At 38.8% G+C, this 23,770-nt stretch overlaps 1 protein-coding gene across 5 annotated transcripts in view; it reads left to right on the forward strand.

Annotated features, from left to right (window-relative positions):
- Positions 1–23,770, forward strand: part of chp (chaoptin) — a 52,088-nt gene that overhangs the window by 15,014 nt on the left and 13,304 nt on the right. For 2 of the 5 annotated variants that reach the window (XR_010948968.1, XM_067761146.1), the window contains exons 3-14: positions 572–638; positions 698–1,344; positions 1,588–1,763; positions 17,559–17,693; positions 17,756–17,987; positions 20,809–21,027; positions 21,085–21,171; positions 21,240–21,374; positions 21,469–21,543; positions 21,613–21,706; positions 21,766–21,917; positions 22,081–22,194. Coding sequence is in view for 4 of the 5 variants with exons in the window: in XM_067761146.1 (XP_067617247.1) it covers positions 572–638; positions 698–1,344; positions 1,588–1,763; positions 17,559–17,693; positions 17,756–17,987; positions 20,809–21,027; positions 21,085–21,171; positions 21,240–21,374; positions 21,469–21,543; positions 21,613–21,706; positions 21,766–21,917; positions 22,081–22,194 (2,133 nt within the window). In the remaining variant the exon portion in view is untranslated. The remainder of the gene's footprint in view (positions 1–571; positions 639–697; positions 1,345–1,587; positions 1,764–17,558; positions 17,694–17,755; positions 17,988–20,808; positions 21,028–21,084; positions 21,172–21,239; positions 21,375–21,468; positions 21,544–21,612; positions 21,707–21,765; positions 21,918–22,080; positions 22,195–23,770) is intronic. The other 3 variants (XM_067761148.1, XM_067761147.1, XM_067761149.1) reach the window with 3 other exon arrangements.

Here is a 23,770-nt window from a genome sequence, read left to right on the forward strand (position 1 = left end):
CGCTCTAGTTAGTCAGGCGGCTGTCAAAGCACTTACCTTTACCACCGTGATGTCGAAGGCTGTTATGCAATGCTTGCCCACACAGGTAGTGTCGTCGAACTTATTTTTGATAAAAAGTTATTCGGGTGCCAGGGTATAAGGATATCACTGGTAGCAGTCATGTTGATCTCTTTATCCGAGCAGACACGTGCTAACTGGACGTGGCTGTTAGTAGAAACTTTGGAATTCCGTTAGCCACTTGCTCTCTGTTGCTAACCAGATGGCGTTTGAATCCGCCAAGTAAGTGCTGGGCTGAGACCACCTTTTGCCAGATGTCGATATATTTCTTTTAAGTTGGTGACTGTAAGCGCTCGGCGGAGCTGCCACCACACCTAACCGAACATAATGATGTCATTTAACTCTATATTAACTGAACACTATAGTTTAAAGATTGCTGTTAACGAGAGCAATTTTCAGAATCCGGAGGCTGTCCGTAAATAGTATACTTTAAGGTACACATTTATTTCTCCCTACCCATGCGGGGAAGTTCCATAAAGATTCAAGTACACTTCTTGTTACACCTTACTAACAGGTTTTTATGTTACACATGGAAAATACGGGGTTACGCGAAATCGAACCCTACTTTTTACAATCTACAGGTTAGTAAACAATCTAAATTTGGTTATTTTTTCTCATTTGCACATACTTCCTCCCGCAGGCATGTACCGACTGAAAATATCTGGTAATCATTTGACTGAAATACCCGATGACGCTTTTATGGGGCTAGAACGCTCACTATGGGAGCTTATACTGCCACAAAATGATCTTGTTGAGATACCATCGAAATCATTTCGCCATCTACAAAAGCTGCGTCATCTCGATTTGGGCCAAAATCATATTACACATGTGCAACACGATTCCTTTCGTGGACTTGAGGATTCACTACAGACGCTAATACTGCGCGATAACTGCATATCTATGCTGATGGCGCATAGTTTTTCGGGATTATTGATATTGGAAACATTGGATTTGAGTGGCAACAATCTTTTTGAAATTGATCCTAATGTCTTTGTTGATGGTATGCCACGTTTAACCAAGCTTTTGCTAACCGATAACATACTCTCTGAGATACCGTACGATGCGCTTGGTCCGTTAAAGGGTTTACGTACATTAGACATATCGCATAATGTGATATGGTCATTGAGCGGGAATGAGACGTATGATATTAAATCCGCCACAAAGTTGAATTTGGACAATTTACATTTGGAATATAATCATATTGATATGTTGCCACCAAATTCATTTAAAAATTTCGATATTGTGAATCGGACATTCTTTGATGGCAATCCAATCCATTCATTAAGGGTAAGTCAATTTCGAGGGGAGAAGGAGAGCTATACAAAGACGGATCCTCAAAATTCTGAAAAAATTGTGTGCGCCTGAATGCATGCAATATTAGTAACATTGCTTGGTCGCACAAATAGCCTTGCCACCTTGGCCGTATACAAAAGATTGTATTGCTTATCCCTGTTTAAGCGGTCAAAGTGACTGGGGTTAACACCAGTCCACTTACTCCAGCGACTCTTCCAAATTCTCTTTATTTCGCAGGAAGATGCCTTCAAGCCTGCTAAAATTCGTGAAATCTATATGCGCTATTGTGGCCTAACCAACATATCACCAATGGCGTTCGACAGTTTGGTTAATAGCTTACAAATCTTGGATCTATCGGGCAATAACTTAACACATTTGCATCATAAACTTTTTAACAATTTCGATGTACTAAGGTGAGTATGGCTATAAAATCAAAGAATGCATAGTTTTCTCTAGGGCGCTTGAACCTTAAAAATAATTCCTTGAGATGTAATCGTTACTATTTGTAAATACGGATGGTCATATTGTTAGCATTGCTGCTTTTTTTTTGCTTGAACCTAAGCGTAGGTATGTGGAGGTTATTCGCAGTTCGTGAGTGTATGTATGTAAACGTGCTATAAACATAGTTTACTTACAAATTGAAAACAGGTGGTGGCGCCATACCGATTTCAGTGCCATTTTAATCCGATTGTCACAAAATGTTTGCTATAAGCTGTGACGGGGGCAAAAAAGCGTGCACATGAATGTACAGGGTTACTGAGAAAAATTGCTACTAGCATTTCGTCCCAATGGTCAGTAAGTTTTGTTTTGTGCTTGGGATATATAATCACCCACAGTGCCAAAAACTATATATTACGTATTCAGATGATATCCAGCTAACCAAAATTAGAGCGAGGGATGGCCTAAAACGAGTCCAAGACGATTCTTTCAGGAGAGAGTTCAACAATTAAAATGTTTTACCAATGAGGAAGGATAAATATAATAAGAGACGTCATTCGTTACTTGTAGCCATTTGATAAATGTTTTCTTCGAGGTAGTCGCTTGTGGTTTTTTTTGGCGAGATGTGCATAAGTATTCTATACATTTCCATAGTGTATTTGTGTTTATTTTTCCGACTGTATTCATTTAATTATCTTTTCAAAAATCACCGGTGCACAAGGTACCTACACGGCATTGATAAATGCGAGACAATTAAAAATGTCCCTCTTAGAAAACATTAGGCATCAATTTTTTTCATTTCCAGCGAGTTTACAGTATAATGCGACAGAAATTGATCTCAGTTAAGAGTTTTAACATTTTTATACTCAGTTGAGCAGAGCTCACAGAGTATATTAACTTTGATTGGATAACGGTTGGTTGTACAGGTATAAAGGAATCGAGATAGATATAGACTTCCATATATCAAAATCATCAGTATCGAAAAAAAATTTGATTGAGCCATGTCCGTCCGTCCGTCCGCCTGTCCGTTAACACGATAACTTGAGTAAATTTTGAGGTATCTTGATGAAATTTGGTATGTAGATTCCTGGGTACTCATCTTAGGTCGCTATTTGAACTGAACGATATCGGACTATAACCACGCCCACTTTTTCGATATCGAAAATTTCGAAAAACCGAAAAAATGCGATAATTCATTGCCAAAGGCGGTTAAAGCGATGAAACTTGGTAGATGGGTTGACGTTATGACGCAGAATAGAAAATTAGTAAGATTTTGGACAATGGGCGTGGCACCGCCCACTTTTACAAGAAGGTAATTTAAAAGTTTTGCAAGCTGTAATTTGGCAGTCGTTGAAGATATCGTGATGAAATTTGGCAGGAACGTTACTACTATTACTATATATGCGCTAAATAAAAATTAGCAAATTCAAATTTTAACAAAAAATTTAATATCTTTACTGTATATAAGTAAATTAAATCACAATTCAACTCCAGTAATGATATAATGCAACAAAATGCAAAAATAAAGGAAAATTTCAAAATGGGCGTGGCTCCGCCCATTTTCATCTAGTTTGTCTAGAATACTTTTAATGCCATAAGTCGAACAAAAATTTACCAATCCTTCTCAAATTTGGTAGGGGCATAGATTCTATGACGATAACTGTTCTCTGTGAAAATGGGCGAAATCGGTGGAAGCCACGCCCAGTTTTTATACACAGTCCACCGTCTGTTCTTCCGCTCGGCCGTTAACACAATAACTTGAGCAAAAACCGATATATCTTTACTAACTTAGCCCACGTACTTATCTGAACTCACTTTATCTTGGTATAAAAAATGGCCGAAATCCGACCATAACCACGCCCACTTTATCGATATCGAAAATTACGAAAAATGAAAAAAATGCCATAATTCTATACCAAATACGAAAAAAGGGATGAAACATTGTAACTAGATTGTTTTATTGACGCAAAATATAACTTTGGAAAAAACTTTGTAAAATGGGTTTGACACCTACCATATTAAGTAGAAGAAAATGAAAAAGTTCAAATACCTTTAATTTGTATCCATATCGTACAAACACATTCTAGAGTCACCCCTGGCCCACCCTAATGGCGATATCTCGAAAAGTCGTCCACCTATAGACCTAATGCCCACTCCCTCTTAAAATGCTCAGTAACACCTTTCGTTTAATACCCATATCGTACAAACATTCCAGAGTCACCCCTGGCCCACCCTAATGGCGATATCTCGAAAAGGCGTCCACCTATAGACCTAATGTCCACTCCCTCTTAAAATGCTCAGTAACACCTTTCGTTTGATACCCATATCGTACAAACTTTCTAGAGTCACCCCTGGCCCATCCTAATGGCGATATCTCGAAAAGGCGTCCACCTATAGACCTAATGCCCACTCCCTTTTAAAATGCTCAGTAACACCTTTCGTTTGATACCCATATCGTACAAACATTCTAGAGTCACCCCTGGCCCACCCTAATGGCGATATCTCGAAAAGGCGTCCACCTATAGACCTAATGCCCACTCCCTCTTAAAATGTTCAGTAACACCTTTCGTTTGATACCTATATCGTACAAACATTCTAGAGTCACCCTTGGTCCACCTTTATGGCGATATCTCGAAAAGGCGTCCACCTATAGAACTAAGGATTACTCCCTTTTAAAATAGTCATTACCATCTTTCATTTGATACCCATATCGTACAAACATTCTAGAGTCACCCCTGGCCCACCCTAATGGCGATATCTCGAAAAGGCGTCCACCTATAGACCTAATGCCCACTCCCTCTTAAAATGCTCAGTAACACCCTTCGTTTGATACCCATATCTTACAAACACATTCTAGAGTCACCCCTGGTCCACCTTAATGGCGATATCTCGAAAAGGCGTCCACCGATAGACCTAAGGCCCACTCCCTCTTAAAATGCTCAGTAACACCTTTCATTTGATACCCATATCGTACAAACAAATTCTAGAGTCAGCCCTGGTCCACCTTTATGGCGATATCCCTAAATGGCGTCCCTCCCTAGAACTATGGCCTACTCTCTGTTAAAATACTCTTTAATACCTTCCATTTGATACACATGTCATACAACCACATTCCAGGGTTTCCCTCGGTTCATTTTCCTACATGGTTATTTTCCCTTATGTTGTCACCATAGCTCTCAACTGAGTATGTAGTGTTCGGTTACACCCGAACTTAGCCTTCCTTACTTGTTTCCACTTACTTTTAAAAAAAATCTGATGAAAAATTGGCACATATGAATTAACCAAACCAACCAGATTTTGAGCCGTTGTCACCATTGTGCACAAAACATATGTGATATATTATCCATGGCATAAATATTACAAGGTAAAACCGGTGAGAGCCGAAATGACGTTTAAAAAAATTTTAAAATTCTCACTGCTCTCACACTTTTATTTTTCTACTCACAGAGTTTATTAACTTTCATTGGATAACGGTTGGTTGTACAGGTATAAAGGAATCGAGATAGATATATCATATATCAAAATCATCAGTATCGAAAAAAAATTTGATTGAGCCATGTCCGTCCGTCCGTCCGTCTGTCCCTTAACACGATAACTTGAGTAATTTTTTGAGGTATCTTGATGAAATTTGATATGTAGGTCCTGGGCACTCATTTCAGATCGCTATTTAAAATGAACGATATCGTACTATAACCACGCCCACTTTTTCGATATCGAAAATTTCGAAAAACCGAAAAAGTGCGATAATTCATTACCAAAGACGGATAAAGCGATGAAACTTGGTACGTGACGCAGAATAGAATATTAGTAAAATTATGGACAATGGGCCGCCCACTTTTAAAAGAAGGTAATTTAGAATTTTTGCAAGCTGTAATTTGGCAGTCGTTGAAGGTATCATGATGAAATTTGGCAGGAACGTTACTGCTATTAAACATTTATTTTAAAGTCAAATTAAAAAAAAAAGTGAATATCTTTACAGTATATAAGTAAATTATGTCCACATTCAACTCAAGTAATGATATGGTGGAACAAAATACAAAAATAAAAGAAAATTTCAAAATGGGCGTGGCTCCGCCCTTTTTCATTTAATTTGTCTAGGATACTTTTAATGCTATAAGTCGAACAAAAATTTACCAATCCTTGTGAAATTTGGTAGGGGCTTAGATTCTAGCACGATAACTGTTTTCTGTGAAAAAGGGCGAAATCGGTTGAAGCCACGCCAAGTTTTATACACAGTTGACCGTCTGTCCTTCCGCTCGGCCGTTAACGCGATAACTTGAGCAAAAATCGATATATCTTTACTAAACTCAGTTCACGTAATTATCTGAACTCACTTTGTATTGGTATAAAAAATGGCCGAAATCCGACTATGACCACGCCCACTATTTCGATATCGAAAATTACGAAAAATGAAAAAAATGCCATAATTCTATATCAAATACGAAAAAGGGATGAAACATGGTAATTGGATTGGTTTATTGACGCAATATATAACTTTAGAAAAAACTTTGTAAAATGGGTGTGACACCTTCCATATTACGTAGAAGAAAATGAAAAAGTTCTGCAAGGCGAAATCAAAAGCCCTTGGAATCTTAGCAGGAATACTCCACAATTTGGTCAATATCTCGAAAACGCCTTCACATATACAACTACCCCCACTCCCTTTTAAAACCCTCATTAATACCTTTAATTTGATACCCATATCATACAAACGCATTCTAGAGTCACCCCTGGCCCACCTTTATGGCGATATCTCGAAAAGGCGCCCACCTATAGAACTAAGGCCAACGCCCTTTTAAAATACTCATTAACACCTTTCATTTGATACCCATATCGTACAAGCAAATTCTAGAGTCAGCCCTGGTCCACCTTTATGGCAATATCCCTAAATGGCGTCCATCTATAGAACTATGGCCCACTCCCTCTTAAAATACTCTTTGATACCTTCCATTTGATGCACATTTCATACAAACACATTCCAGGGTTACCCTAGGTTCATTTTCCTACATGGTGATTTTCCCTTATTTTGTCTCCATAGCTGTCAACTGAGTATGTAATGTTCGGTTACACCCGAACTTAGCTTTCCTTACTTGTTTTATTTTGGTTTTAATTTCATAATAGAAATATAACAAACTGTAATATATTCTATACGACAGCATGACACTCTTAATACACGTCCAAAAATATCAAGAGGGGTATCAAAAGACGCGCTTTGGATCCAGGATTGTGAATCCGGAGATATTTGCAAAGGAAATTTTGAAAATTTTCAGTGGTTGATGTAATTTTGATGATTTTGTTGTACTCACAAAAAAAATTGTGAACATAAGTGTTTTGCGCGATATAGTTTTGGTCTCCAAACCTGTGTTGGCCCCACCCAAGGTAATTTTTTATAAGCGCGGCCAAAGGCCGCCAATGCAGAAAGGTGTTCTGTGCAAAAATACTATACATCCCACCCTCGGTTTCGGAGCACTCCGGGGAATTTTCGGTTTTTCGTTAATCTCTTTTGAACGATCTAAAATTTTTATTTTCTGCCTTCGGATTATTGTTGTCGAGGTCAATACGAGTCTTTTGACATCTCTCTCGGTATTTTTGGACGCGTATTACCAGTGTCATGCTCTCGTTAATATTTTTGACTTCTAACATTAATATTATGATATTTTATCCAAAACCAAATTTTTTATTGGTGGAAATAACTTTTTTTTGGTGGGAAAGAAATCTCAACGGTCAACTGCCTTCCAGAATTTTCAATTCAAGAATTGTATTGTTGTTTTCCGCAAAAGGAAGCATCAGGCCACGATCCCCTTCTGGGGAATTTTCTTCAACAAATTGTTTAGAAATGTATCAGCGTCTGCGCGACGAGAAGAAAAAACCGACTTACCGCCAAGGTTTACGGAAGATATATCATATCCACTAATACCAATTTGGTAGCAATTTGGTGTGATATATATCTGAGGAGATTAAGCTCTAGCTTTCCATCCAATTCGAAGGCTACGTATTGTGTATTCGTTTTTCTACGAACTGGCTCACCTTCATACATGTTTTGTGCCGAACCAAAAATTTATCTGTTAAGGCGGACGAACTTTTGGTGCCAAGGTAATGCAGAGGGACAATTAATACTATTTATACAAATTTTCTTAAATATTTTTGAGGGAAAGGCCAACACATTAGATCTACACCACGGCGGCAGACTGTGACCGTTCAGCCGGTAAATACAGCCTCTACGAACTACCATACTCCAACTGGACGATGATGTTTAGCTAAGCTTCGAAGAGCTACTGCGCTTTTGCTGGCGTGGACAAGTTATGGGAAGATCTCCACTGGGTTCGGAGAAGCAGGTTGTTGTTGTTGTTGTAGCGATAAGGTTGCTCCCCGAAGGATTTGGGGAGTGTTATCGATGTAATGGTCCTTTGCCGGATACAGATCCGGTACGCTCCGGTACCACAGCACCTTTAAGGTGCTAGCCCGACCATCTCGGGAACGATTTATGTGGCCACATTAAACCTTTAGGCCATCCCCTTCCTCCCCACCCCCAAGTTCCATGAGGAGCTTGGGTTCGCCAGAGCCACGTCTGTTAGTGAAACAGGATTCGCCGCGGATAGGTGAGGTTGACAATTGGGTTTGGAGAAGCTATATATTGCGCTGGCAACCTGAAGGGTTGCGCTACACAGTAGAGATATACGCCGCCGATAAACGCCGCCGCCGCCGCCGATTTTGGTTGTTTTTCGCACGCCGCCGCCGAATGTTAAAAATATCGGCGCGGCGGCGGCGTCCGGCGCGTTACTATATTTTCTCGTTTAAGACTGTTTATGCCATTTATTGTTCATGTCGAAAAATGGTCGGATATGGTCGACAGTGGTATCAACGGATGCGCATCACTACCAGTTATAAGAAACTAATTGCAAAATTTAACTCTTTCTAACTGTTCAAAAGTTATTTAAAAGATTAGGCGCTTTCGATGTCAGCTTAACACGGGCCTTGCATCACCCAATTTACCAAGTGATTAAAACAACGTTTATTTGGGAACCTGCATCAACACTAGCAACAATATCAGCACTGAAATCCCGCGAAGAATCAATCTTGCCAATAAATGCTACTTGGGATTAGGTAGGCAATTGAAAAGTAAAGTCCTCTCTCGGCGAACTAAAATAATACTTTACAAGTCACTTATCGTACCCGTCCTGCTGTACGGGGCAGAAAAACCATACAGCAGATGAAGCGGATTTGGGAGTGTTCGAGAGAAAAGTTCTTCGAAAGATTTATGGACCTCTACGCGTTGGCGATGGCGAGTACCGAAGAAGATTTAATGATGAGCTGTACGAGCTATACGCAGACATCAACATAGTCCAGCGAATTAAAACACAGCGGCTGCGCTGGCTAGGCCATGTTATGCGAATGAAAGATGATGCTCCGGCCAAGAAAGTGTTTCTATCGGAACCCGCCTATGGAAGCAGAAGTAGAGGGCGGCCCCCACTCCGTTGGAAGGACCAGGTGGAAAACGATTTAAACTCCCTTGGTGTGACCAATTGGCGCCGGTTGGCGGAGCGAAGGAGCGGCTGGCGCGCCTTGTTGGACGGCCATAACCGTTTAGGCGGTTAAGCGCCAATTAAGTAAGTAAGTAAGTAATTAAAACAAAACACTAAAATAAAAGTTATATAATAAATTTATATGCTCACTTTGCATATTTTTGTTTTTCAAAAAATTAAAAATGAACAACGAATTGAAATAAAATGACCCACGGCGAACATGTTTTCAAATTGTCCTCAAGTTGTTAAAAAATAAAAATGTCCAAAAAAGCTGCCGATTTAAAAAAAAATTTATATTGCGATTGGCTAAAAGAATAAGCGAAATCATGCAAAATCCTATAGTAGGTCCTCTTTTCAAATGATTCTTACCTCATACTTAAAAAATCACATTTAAACACCTGTTGTTTATTTGCGAAACTATACAATAGCTGCTGAAATGTTAATTTTGATTTTCACATTTCATCACTCAACACCCAAGTCTCCCAGTTTGACATTTCCTAAAGTTGGCGGCCCTATACCATACTAGTCCCTTGGAGTGAGTCACATTGGATATAGCCTATCAACCAAGTTTAAATATCACCAACACGTTTCGGCTCCTTTTGCAAATGTGAATACGAAGGCACATATATTTACCAGGTGAGGCTTTGTCCTTTGCAAGGACACTCAAAGTGATGAAGTAAAAGCTTTCCCAAGACAGTCGAACTAATGACCGTGTGTGCTACTACCCTAACGTAGTGGACAGTCGAACTAGTTTGAAAACTGAAGCTATGCGGTCATCCATAATGAGCTCTTATATCATAAGGCCGGAAAACAACAGTTAACATCTTTCAACTTAAAATCGGTCGACTTTCATTCTAAAAGATCGTTTTGATTTAACGAAGACTATTGAAATCAATGTTGTGAACACAAACGTCTGCAAACTTTGGTCTACATTTTAAAAATTTTATCGAGGGTCCTTGTAAAATTTTAATAATGTAGATGCGCCGCTGATTATATGATTTTCCCTCATTCCGCAATGACATCTACTTAGACTGCTTATGATTTCGATGGTTGCATGCTTGGCCGAATAATCACTCCCTAACGTTTCAAGGAGCTTCTCTGGTATAGCTCGGAAGCATAGCTCGACAAAAGCATCCGTTGGAAAGTCTTCGGAGCTACACCTTCTAGGAAAGTGCGTCGATGAAGTTACATATGAGTTCGAAGTCGCAGTCCTATAGCTTATATGCTGGCATATGGTGCGAGGGTCAGGAGGCGTGGTAGCAACTGGTGGTCGGGATTGCTACTGTTCGCACATCGGGAACTGTAGCTTTTAAAAACAGCCGAAAAAACTGGAATGCCACGAGAGTCAGAATATTAATAGACCACTAATAGCAACCGTAAGTCGCCTTTGTGTGTGACCGCCAATGAGCCACAAATGATTTAAATAAATTATGTTCGTGACGACTATTAGGAGTTAACCCTAGGTGATACTACGCTTTGCACGAGATATACAGACAACATAGGGGCTGTTTTATGTACCTCCATTTCTTTTCAGCAGACGTAGCTGTACCAATTCCAAAGACCGGGGTTAGGTCCGAAGCTTCTCTGGAGTAAGTGAACGAGGGACAATCCCTTCGCAAGAAGCTACTTCTGAACATTTTTGAACGGTCTGCGAGATCTTGAGGCAAAAATCCCGGATCTTCCCTAAATGGCCAGCACGTTGGTTTCCTGAAATACATAAACAACAAAACCTTTCTTAATTTTATTTTTTTTAGAAAAATCAAGCTTTTTAAAGTAAGAACACCGGCGTACACCGGCGCGCCGCCCACGCCGCCGCCGCCGGTATATAATAGAGTCTACGCCGCAGCCGCCGATAAAGTAATCGGCGTAAACCTCTACTACACAGCCCCTTGAATCTGGTATTTTAGTCGCCTCCTACGACAGGCATACCTACCGCGGGTATATTCTGACCCTCTAACCCGCTGGGGTGAGAAGCAGGTGGGGGAAGACTTTGATCTCTCTTGGTGCCCGCTGTTGGCGTCAGTTATCGCGAAACAGCGTTAGCTGGAGTGACTTGTTACGCAAGGGCCAGCATCTCCTAACGGTTAAGCGTCAATTAAAAAAGTTATCTTCCAACCGCGAGGAAAAGGGCCAAAACACACCAAAGAACACCTCCAAAATCATTTTTTTCCGCAGTAGCGAAGACACTTGAGACTGCTTATCTCTTATAAAATGATGTTTCACCATATTTAAGGGTTAAAGACGTATCAACCAAGTGAAGAAAAATGAATAAAAAATCAATAGGGGTTGATTCCAACATTCGCTTCTTAATTAGAAGAGGTTAAGAAGTAAGGTCTTTTCTTTTGTGCTTTTGCAAAAATGGGACGTGTTGAGGCGTCCATTATATTGGTAACTAATTTTTTTGCAATATGTGTACTTAAAAATCGATTTTAAAACTTTTCGAAATACTTTTTCTTTTTTTTTTGGTATTAAGAAAAATGAAAATGTCAAACCAATTTCCACAAAGTTTAAGAGTGTGATTTAATTTTTTTTTTAAAAATCAAAAAACCATTATGGCCGCCAGGCGCGTAGCCAGAAAAAAATTTCGGGGGGGGCCTGGGTGGTCCCACTCCGAGTCTCAGTCCCAGTCCTAGTCCTAATCCCAGTCCCAGTCCGACTCTGGATAATATATCACCCTGTACCAAAGCACTCATCAACAGCTTTCATTTGATATCCATATTGTATAAACACTGTCTAGGTACTCACTGGCCCACGTTTTGGCCTATATCTCGAGACCTGTACCTGTAGTAACCGCCGCGTGAGGTTTACGCAACTTGTGTGAAAGTTTGAACAAAATCGACCGACGCATCTCTTCGAACACCGGCGACCAACTTAAACACATTTTAGCCTTTCTTTTTATATATATATATTAGGCCGGGTGGATTTGTGGGGAGGCAAAAAACTCGCCCATTGCTCTGTGAAAATCATATTCTAGGGATCAAAGTAAGAAACGAATTCTGATGTCCCCCCTTTGGGTCGTAGGGGAAAATTTTGAAAAATCCCACTTTGAAATGCCTATGTTTTTTCTTTTTGGAGTTTATTTTTCTCTTTAGAAATTTATTTAGTTAGAACATATGTAAATGAAAAAATGAATTTAACTTAGTAATAGAAAAGAGATTAAAAAAAATTATTAGAAATTAGCGTTTTTACAACCCCCTTTTAAAACCAAGGCATCACTGTGATGCATTTGCATGTCGTAAACATAGTTGTGTGGGTTTTTTATTCAACCGGTTTAAAAAATGAAGGTATCACTGTGACACAGTTTGCATGGGTTGTTTTTTTAAGCCACCACAAGACACAGCAGGTAGAATTGAAATTGCCCCTACCCAAAAGTTCGACCCAAAGGGGGGGACATCAGAATTCGTTTTAGAGGTATGGTTCCTTCGGCAAAGTTTCTTATTTTGATCCCTAGAATGCGATTTTCACAGAGCAATGAGCAATTTTTAAATCGACCCGCCCTAATATATATATAGATTTTTATTTTGCACACTGCACTATAATATTAAAACGAAATGCATATTTTCGTTGCTTTTGAAATTCGGCTTAAAAACTAAAGACTCTCCTGTATTAAATGTCATAGTACCTCTAAATCGCGGGCCCCTAGAAAGGTCAACATTTTTTAAACGAAATTCCTAAAAACTGGAAAAAGAAACTAAAATTAATTATTTTTCGCTTGTCCGTAGTTCATATGCAGTACGTAGATACTTACTTTGGCTTTTTGAAACTATTTAGATTATTTGACGAGTGTCTAGCGAACAGAAAACCAGCAGTGACAATTCTTATCAAATTTCGTCAACCAAATTCTTCTTTTTTTATTTTCGATATTAAAAAAAAAACTTCCATGAATTTTGTAACTGCAACTGTGCAAACAAAACAAAAGAAACATTTCTAAATTTGAGAAATTGTTAGGAAATATTCGAATTTTTTTTCGAGCATGCAGTTCCATAACCCAATTAATTTTAGTCTAACAAAGTACAAGTCATAGGTCAATCGAAATTCGAATTGACTTTTGATAATTTTTTTTTCCAAGGGTGTTTTAGATTTTTCTCCACAAGTGGGAGAAAATCTGAAACACACTTCGAAAAAAAAAACTTGGTCAAAAATCTATGCGAATTTCGAGAGACATATAAATTGTACCTTTTATAAATTCAGAGAATTCCAAATAAAAACTTCGAAATTTTCTTGAAATTTTCTTCGAAAACGTATTTACAGTTGGTTTCCAAAGTTTCAGTTACAAAATTTAAAGAAGTTTTCCTTTTAAATGTGCAAAATAAAAATAAGAAGGATTTAATTGATGATGGCAGTTCTATAGTACTAGTTTAAAAAAAGCTTGATATCAGAATTATATCATATTTTTTCATATCATTGAATTTTATTCCAAAAACAGCATATCTCAGCTAAAAACTAACCTTATATATGTCATGGGAGGAGGTTGACTGATCTCCAAAACATATCATACAATATTTTTTATTAATAAATTAGCCAAATACATTTGGGGCCAAAAAAGACTAAACTAATTTGAAAGAGCTAAGGAGCAAATTGTTGGAGCTAAATGTCAAAAAACAACTAGATCTAGCTCTAAAAGAACAATAATTGAACAATGGTGCTGGTTGTTGTTGTTGTTGTAGCAAAGCTTCGTCCCACCTAACAGCCGTGACCGATTACAAATTGTCATCAATATCCTCTAACGGGAGTCCAAGGAAACTTGCTGTTTCAACAGGGGTGGACCATAAGGAAAGGGGGGTTAGAGGCGTTGGTTCCACATTACAGTTAAAGAGATGGTTGGTGTCATGTGGGGACACATTGCAAGCGGGGCATACATTTTGTATGTCGGGGTTAATTCTGGATAGGTAAGAGTTTAACCTGTTACAGTATCCAGAACGAAGTTGAGCAAGAGTGACACGTGTTTCCCTGGGGAGTATGCGAGTTTTGGATACTTTTCTTTGAGTACTGGATTCATCGGGCAATTCCCGGCATAAAGGTCCGACGCCTGTTTATGGAGTTCACCAAGGACCTGCTTGTGATTTTTCGCTTCATACGGCTGGGTTCTCAGGTGCCGTATTTCCTCAAAATGCTTACGGAGATGACCCCTTAAGCCCCTAGGCGGTGCTGGTTCATCAATCAGATGTCTGTTGGGATGCTCAGGTTTCTGGGTATTCAACAGGAACTGTTTGGTCAGCATCTCATTTCTCTCCCTGATGGGAAGTATTCTCGCCTCATTATGCAGATGGTGTCCTGGGGACATAAGAAGACAGCCCGTGGCAATTCTGGGAGCAGTATTTTGGCAGGCCTGTAGCTTCTTCCAGTGTGTAATTTTTAGGCTTGGCGACCATATGGGTGACGCGTAGCACGTAATCGGCTGGCTAAATGCTTTGTATGTAGTCATGAGCGTTTCTTTATCTTTTCCCCTGGTACTGCCAGCGAGGGATTTGAGGATTTTGTTACGGCTCTGAATTCTCGGAACAATTTCGGCTGCGTGCTCACCAAAATGTAGATCCTGATCAAACGTCACACCCAAGATTTTGGGGTGTAGGACAGTCGGTAGCGTAGTGCCATCGACGTGGATGTTCAAGATGGTCGACATTTGGGACGTCCATGTTGTAAATAAGGTCGCGGAAGATTTAGTCGGTGATAAGGCCAGGTTTCGCGGAGCGAAAAAACTGGAGAGATCAGGGAGGTAGCCGTTTATTTTATTGCATAGCTCATCGATCTTTGGGCCTTGGCCTGTGGCCATTATTGTGCAGTCATCGGCGTAGGAAACGATTGTGACTCCTTCCGGTGGAGAAGGTAGCTTAAATATGTAGAAATTAAACAAAAGTGGGGATAGGACACCACCCTGTGGCACCCCTTGTTTAATTCTCCTTGGTTTTGATGCTCCGTTTCTAAATTGCACCGATGCCTGCCGACCACCCAGATAATTTGCGGTCCACCTTTTAAGACATGGGGCAAGGGTAGACCCTTCCAGGTCTTGCAGTAACGAGCCATGGTTGACCGTATCAAAAGCTTTTGATAGGTCTAGCGCTACGAGTACTGTTCTATGGTGGGGGTATTGATTTAAACCTCAATTTATCTGGGTGCTAATGGCATTTAGCGCGGTGGTAGTGCTATGAAGTTTTCTGAAGCCATGCTGATGAGTGGCTAGCTGCAAACACATTTGAACATTTGACTCGTATTTTTCTCAGACAGGAATGTGTCAACACGATCGATGAATGTGTGTTTAGAGGTTTCATTATATTGGTCAATCTTTTTCATACTTTGAGGGAATAAATGGCCCCTCAATAATTACACTGAAATCGTTAAACAGTGTTAGGGAAGGAACTGGAATGAAAGGTGTTTAATTTAGAAAAATTGGTTTGAAAATACTCTTTAAATTAAAATTAGAATCTGCCAAGTCCAGTCCGTAGCCACACATACATATTTTGACTTAAATGATACATAATATCAGCAATACATATATGTAAGGCCCAGTTGCAGAACGGTCAATTATCTTTTTAACGTAGAGCTTATTTAAAAAATTTGTTAAAAACATAAGGGTTCATCCCCTCATGTGAGCACAAGTGATTTGATTTTACAACGATTTTTTATTTAACAAAATGAAAAAACTTCATGAGCTCATAATTTCTCGGTTCACAATTGTGACTGTAAAATTTTTCTCGATAGCCCTGTATTTTTATTTGCTAAGTGGAATACCAAAACAATGATGATAGTCACGAAAGAAACATAAAAGCAAAAAGAAAAAAAATAGGTAAATTAAAAAATTTAAATAAACGTTTTCCGTTGGTCGAATTGGGAGAAAATATTTGTATTTAAAAGCTGACAATATGGCTTCTACAAACTAGAAGCAAACACACTTGACTACGATCGTACATACCCAGTGGGAAAATTAGCAATGAGTTGCAATAGAACAACGCATGAAAACTCGCAAAGCTCGTAAAGATTGCACGCCACTTTTATATTTACGAGAATTCTATTTTCATTATTTTAATTACAGTACCAATTTTTTTATAATGTACCGATGGTAGTTTTAAGAATGCTGGTTTTTGGGAAAGCGGACGAGTGCTCCGTGCAATGTTGTACATTTTGGCGATCTCCCAATAAAAATTAGAAAAGAAACTAAAGAAAAATTTGGCATTCAAAGAGAGGATAAATTAATTTGAAAAAAAAAAAAAAAAACACATAGCAGCCATAAGAGTGAAGTTGTATGCTGAAACAATGTTTGGATAGCCAAAAAGAAATAAATCTTTTCGTGCTGTCATAAATTTTGGTTTAATACAGTTCTTTATTCTTTTCAATACTACACAAGACTACAAAATTTGAAAAAAAGGTCAGACTCAGATATGATATAGGTTTTTTCGAAGGGTCTTCGGTTCTCTTATTCTGAATACAGAATCAGATGTTTCCCTTTGGTTCTTGTTTTCGAGACATTCTCTATAAAAGTACAAAAATTGCGTTGCACGACTGCAACTAGTTTTGCCACGAAAACTTGTTTTGATTAAAAATCTCCATATCTCCTAACAAATACATTTTCATTTTGCCCACATGAAGATTAAGAGGCCGCAAGGGGTTTTGTTGTACAAAATTTGGAGCAGGTATTTCTGTTACAAGGGGAGTTTCTTCTTCGGTTTTAAAAAAAGTTTAAAAAATGCAATTATAAAGTGATTGTTCATTTCATTTAGACTTTTGCAACAAGTTCCGCTTGAAACTCCTTAATGGATTATTTTTTTTTTACTGTTGCATTAGTGTCATTTTGCCAACTGGGTATTTTATATAATCACCAATAGAATTGACTGCTCTCAAATGTTTACACAGCCAACGGCAAATACGGCGCTCTTTTTAATTTGTAAATTTAGTGCGCTTTTAGGCGCATAGCCAATGTTGCTGATTAGTATGTGACCTTATTGGCCAATTTGAAAACCATTATGTACGAATTAACGTTAATGAGGAAAGTCTTAAGGGATTTTCTCTTTTGTTGTTGTATTTTGCAAACAATGTTTGTTTTTTTTTCTATGTAAAGTATGCCAATTAACACTAACACAAATTAATCATTACCTCATATCACAAGCGATTATTTTACGTTTAGTTTTTTTCACTTACATACATACATTATACCATACTTACTTGAGCACACATACCTACCTAAATCTCTGTACAAACTTCTATGTGTTTGTGTATTCTTACCTTTATCCATTTACAAAAACCTTTATGCAGAGTTATAAGTTTACGCGATAATAAAATCAAAATTGAACAACCAACGGAGACTTTCAACACAATGCAATATACTCTACTAAAATTGGATTTGAGCGGCGATAAGAATGATCCAACAAATTTACAAACATTACGCAAGTAAGTTTCGTTTCTTTGACATTAACTAACAGCCAAAAACAAAATTATTTATTTGCAAAAAGTATGACCAGAATGAGGAATATGCGCTCATTGGCAATGTCACGCATGGGTAGTGCCACTTCGATAGGACCGGATGATTTTAAGGATTTTGGCGTGGAGTTGGAGGATTTGCAAATTACGCGCGCACAACTCTCCACCATACAATCGCATGCATTTAAGCATGTACGTGGATTAAAGCGGTTAGATTTTAGTGAAAATGGTATACAGACAATTGAGAATGATGCGTTTCATGAGGTGAGTTAGATTGAGGGTGTTGTGCCGAGTACTCAAGTGCATTTCATCAGAACCATATCAGTGTTGTTAAGGAATGCATTCCATTTGGAATTTGATTGCTGCCTGAAGGATCGCAGTACTTTTTCCAAAAAAAGGAATAATTATTCCGTAAACCATTGCATTCCTTTGATGATTATACCTATATATAATGGGTCATGGAAGCACTGTCGGTTTTTGGAAAAAAAAGAAAGAAAAAAGGTGTGACTCCCAAGTATTCGTGAAGAACGATTTTTAAACTCACAGGAGTACGTACAGAAAATTTATATTTCAAAATTAACTAAAGCTTGCCCAGGGATTGAAGATAAACCACGTGAGAACAGCTTCTAACGCTTCTTATCGGCTTATTATCGATTGCAAATTATAATCGTCGTGTTATCGGCTTGTTATAACGAGTGCTGGTGCGGCCACCGTGGCGTGAGGGTACTGGGTTCACGCCCCGGGCAAAGTACCATTAAAATTTTAGAAACAAGGTTTTTCAATTACACGAAAATTTCTCTAAGCGGGGTCGCTCCTCGGTAGTGTTTGGCAAGCACTGCGAGTGTATATCTGCCATGAAAGGCTCTCAGTGAAAACTCATCTGCCTTGCAGATGCCATTCGGAGTCGGCATTAAACAAGTAGGTCTTGTCTTGCCAATTTGTAGGAAAAATTAAATGCAGCACGACGTAAATTGGAAGAGAAGCTCGGCCTAAAATCTCTTCGGAGGTTATCTCGCCTTACATTTATTTTTTTATAACGAGTGCTCGGCTTCTTATTGATTTTCTATTGGTTTGTCATCAGTGATGCCGACTCGGGGATTTTCCCTCTTCTGTGGGATTTTTCAATACAAAATTTGCTTAAAGAGTAAAAGGCGTTTTCCGCAGGCTTATTGAACAAAAAGGAACGCATTTAAGTATTTCGAAATTGATGCTTTCTCGTTGGTCAGTTGAACACAAAAATTACTTCCCATCAACTTGTTCGAGGAAAGTTGAGCTCAATCGAAATTTTTAAACCCTTTCAAATTAGATCAGACCTGGCCAAACGAAAATGTTTTGAATATAATTGGATGAAAGAGTTTGGGCAATGGCTGATGCCAGTTGATCGATAACAATGCAGTAACAATCGACAACTTTTCGATAACAAATCGTTATCTTTTTAATAACAAATCGACATGTTAGGTTAGGTTAGGTTGAACTGGCCGGTCCATGAGGACCTCACATAGACTGAATGAGTGAGTCCGCAGTGTTACCAGAAGTTTGTTTTAACAACTAAACTGAAAAGCCCTATCAAAAACCAGGACCTGTGTTAAAAAATAACTACGTAATCTTGGCATATACTAGAAGCTTCCTAGGACTTAAGCCACTTGCGGCTTCAGCTGTATCACTCCTAATAGCTGGAGTCTTAGCCTGGCAAGCGTATGGCACGAGCACAGAACGTGCTCGATCGTTTCCTCCTCCAGCACCCAATTCCTACATCTGCTTTCATTAACCAAGCCTAATTTAAAGGCATGTGACGCCAGAAGGCAGTGTCCAGTCAGAATACCCGTCATTAGTCTACAGTCTTCTCTTTTTAAAGATAGAAGCAACTTTGTTAGTCTAAGGTTGTACGACTACACATAATTTTCGGCACTTTACAGCCCCGCGCCTGAACCCACGTCCTTCCCGCTTGGTCGATCGTGTGCACCTCTCGCCTTCGCTTAATCTCACCCAGTCTAATTGGGACGTCTACGGAGCAAGCTTCAAGGGATGCGCCATTTTTAGCTAGTACATCCGCTTTTTCATTCCCATCTATTCCCATATGCCCTGCTACCCAATATAGATGTAAGCTTCTCCCTGTCCCGATTCTCTCCAGGGACTGCTTGCACTCTAACATGCATTTAGATGCTATGCTATGCGTGATTATCACCTTAATTGCTGCTTGACTGCCAATATAAAAGTTGACAAGGTTGCAGCTTAAGTTAATCCCTCCCCCTGCTTTGGTTACGGCTACTATTTCCGTTTGGAAAACGCTACAGTAATCCGGCAGCCTTTAGGATCTGTTTATTTCCGGATCAGCACAGTATACCGCAGACCCTACTCCTTTCACTACTTTGGAACCATCTGTGTACTCATGTATCGCCTCGTTCGCCATTTGAGAACCTCTATTGTGGCCTTAAGATCGCCCTCGAAGTGCAGATAGGGTATCAGGTAGTCTGTTCGTCTTGTGATTGATGACTCTATACCACAATGGCCGTATGGTCGGCTCTCAAGCTGTCCCGAAGCCCCGAGCCTGGCTGCAGTTGTTAACGCTATGTTCTTTGCTACCAGGTCTACAGGTGGAATGTACAGAATGGCAAACAGTGCAGCCGTCGGTGTTGTTTTCAGGGCAACAAAAAAAAAAATTGATAACTTTTCGCTCACACGCCGATAAACATTAACTTTTCAATAAGTCATCGACAACTTTTATACAAATCTATATCGAAAATTTCGTTATGAAAAATCGATAAATTTTCGATAACATATCTATAATTTCATATAACGTCGAACCTGTTGCTCGAACTTTAACGAAATTGAAGTAGATGTGCTAAGTTTCTGAGATGACGAAATTTTAAATTAGAGAGCCACACTCCAGCCTACTAAGGCATTCTAAAAAATGATACGAAGGCTGCAGTCCAAAAGTGTATTACCTTAATGCATGTATTGCATTCCGGGTTGATTGCATTCCTTAGCAAACCTGACAACTAATCGAAAATCCGTTCACTCTAGTCATAACATTATTTTTACCTACTTAATTAAAGCTTAAAAAAGTTTCTCTTACTAATTTCAGATTGGCCACTCTCTTATATCACTAAAAATATCACATGGCTTCACGGGCGCTGCTTTACCGGCCGATCCTTTGCGTCATTTGACTTCATTGCAAGAACTAGATTTTAGTAATAATAAAATAACTAGCATGAGTGATACAAGTTTTCATTTTTTGAAGAATTTGCGCTTATTGGAATTGCATGATAATCGTATCGAGCAGGTTATGAAGGGTACATTTCAGGTATGTAGTATATAAGTAAATGTGTGTGATGATGTGTGACATCTTTGATTTATACAGGGTGACATACATTCCAAATTGGAAGAAATATCACTACGCTTCAATCATCTTACTCAAGTATCGCAGCACACCTTCTTTGATTTGGAGGTGTGTTATAAAAATTTCTTAACTAATAATTTCGATTAATAACGTGATTTATTTTCCAAACTCTTCAGGCTTTACGAAAATTGCATTTGGACGATAATAAAATTGAACGCATCGAACGAAGAGCTTTTATGAATTTAGATGAGCTGGAACATTTAAGTTTGCGTGGCAATAAACTAAATAATTTGGCTGAGGAATCTTTTCAGGTATAGTAAAAATGTTTTAAAAAAGGATAAGAGAATAAGTTGATATTATGTATTTAGAACACTGACCCCAATGACTCCCATATTTTCATTACAGAATCTACCTAAATTAGAAGTTCTTGATATGGCATTCAATAATTTACCAAACTTCAATTTCGATTATTTCGACCAGGTAAGCAAATATGCTGCCATTTATGCTAAATCTACAACCAGAAATTGTAAAACTAATCAACTTTAACAGGTTGGCACCTTATCTAATCTGAATGTTAATGTAAGTCACAATCAAATCAAAATGTTAATGTACAACAGTTCATGGGCCGGTCGTAATGATCATGGTGAGTACAATGAGCATATTTTTGAAACCAAATTTCATTATTAGCTAAATTATGATTAGACAGCGAACATTTGCCTACAGGTTCAATGTATCACTCAAATATTAAATTACTCGATTTATCACACAACAACATTTCGTTGATACATCCGGGCTATTTTCGGCCAGCGGAAATCTCATTGACCCACCTTTACATGGGTTATAATTCACTGATGGTAAGTTTCACAAAACAATTAGTGAAATTAAATTTGAATTTGTAAATCAATTAAGTAAATTGGTTTTTTCGAAAGTTAATTTAAAGTAATAATATTTGCATTAGATTTAAATATTGTAAACTAGCAAATGTTTAAGAAAGTATGAAAAATATCATCTTTTTAGAATACCACACGTGATGTTTTCGGCAATATGCCGCACTTACAATGGCTGGATTTATCCTACAATCACATACACGAGCTGGATTTTGATGCGTTTAAAAATACCAAACAGTTGCAGGTATGGTATAATTATGAGTATTAGATTTCACTTGTACACCCCGTTGCAAGATTGAGTTACGGTAACCTACATCACATAAAGGAATTTCCAAGAAAGGATGATGTGAGAGAGGGTTTTTCGTACCAAGGATCTTTATCAATCAGAGATCGCAAATAACAGACCCTAAAATCGATGTTTTCCATTAAAGCATTTATTTAATGATCCATCGTTAAATAACTGTTAAATACCGGTGCTGCTGGTTTCAGGTTTCACACATAGAATAAAGGGAGACGAAAGAAGGAAGCGGAAATGGATAGGAAAAGAAAGAAAAGAAAAGAAAAGAAAAGGAAAGGAAAGGAAAGGAAAGGAGATCAGAGGAAGGGAAAGGAAAGGAGATCAGAGGAAGGGAAAGGAAAGGAAAGGAAAGAAAAGGAAATGAAAAGAGAGGAAAGGAGGGGCAAGAAAGAAAGAAAACAGGGGGAGGAAAGGAAAAATTAGGAACTGAACCAAGGTGTTATCGACATGGTAACGACCCATTAACGTTGTTTTTATCGATAACAACCGTTATCTTCGAGTTATCGGTTTGTTGTTGTTGTTGTTGTAGTAGCGATATAGTTACTCCCCGAAGGCTTTGGGGAGTGTTATCGATGTGATGGTCCTTTGTGGGATACAGATCCGGTACGCTCCGATAGCACAGCACCATTAAGCTGCTAGCCCGACCATCTCGAGAACGATTTATATGGCCACATTAAACCTTCAGGCCATCCTCTCCTCCCCACCCCCAAATTCCATGAGGAGCTTGGGGTCGCCAGAGCATCATCTGTTAGTGAAACAGGATTCGCTGCGGATAGGTGAGGTTGACAATTGGGTTTGGAGAGGCTGTATATTGCGCTACACAGCCCCTTGGATCTGGTATTTTAGTCGCCTCTTACGACAGGCATACCTACCGCAGGTATATTCTGACTAGAGATATACGCCGCCGCCGATTTGCGTCGTTTTTCGCACGCCGCCGCCGAATGCCAAAAGTACCGGCGCGGCGGCGGCGGCGGAGGCGTCTGGCGCGGTACAATATTTTCTACTCATTTAAGACTGTTTGGCCATTTATTGTTCATGTCCAAAATTGGTCCGATATAGTCAAAATGGGTATCAACGGATGCGCATCACTGCCAGTTATAAGAATCTAGTTTCGAAACTTAAATCTTTCTAACCGCTTAAAAGTTATTTAAAAAAAAAGCAGGCGCTTTACAGGCCGGCTTATCACGGAGTTTGCATCACCAAATTCACCAAGTTATTAAAACGAATCACTAAAAGAAAAGTTATATAAAAAATGTAAATGCTCATTTTGCATAATTTTTCCAAAAAATTAATAGAGAACAATGAATTCAAATAAAATGACCCAAGTCGAGCATAATTTCAAATTGTCCTTAAGTTGTTAAAAAAGCAAGTTACCCGAAAAAAGTACAGATTTTCACAAAAAATTTTATCTTGCTGTGTTTTGTTGCTGCGATTATTTACTAACAGCCTAGTGATGTCAACATTCGCTACAATATATTTACCAAGCGAGGCTTTGTCCTTCGCAAGAACACTCATAGTGGTG

Source organism: Eurosta solidaginis, chromosome 1 (genome assembly GCF_040869045.1).
Source record: "Eurosta solidaginis isolate ZX-2024a chromosome 1, ASM4086904v1, whole genome shotgun sequence".
NCBI classification, from domain to species: Eukaryota; Metazoa; Arthropoda; class Insecta; order Diptera; family Tephritidae; genus Eurosta; species Eurosta solidaginis.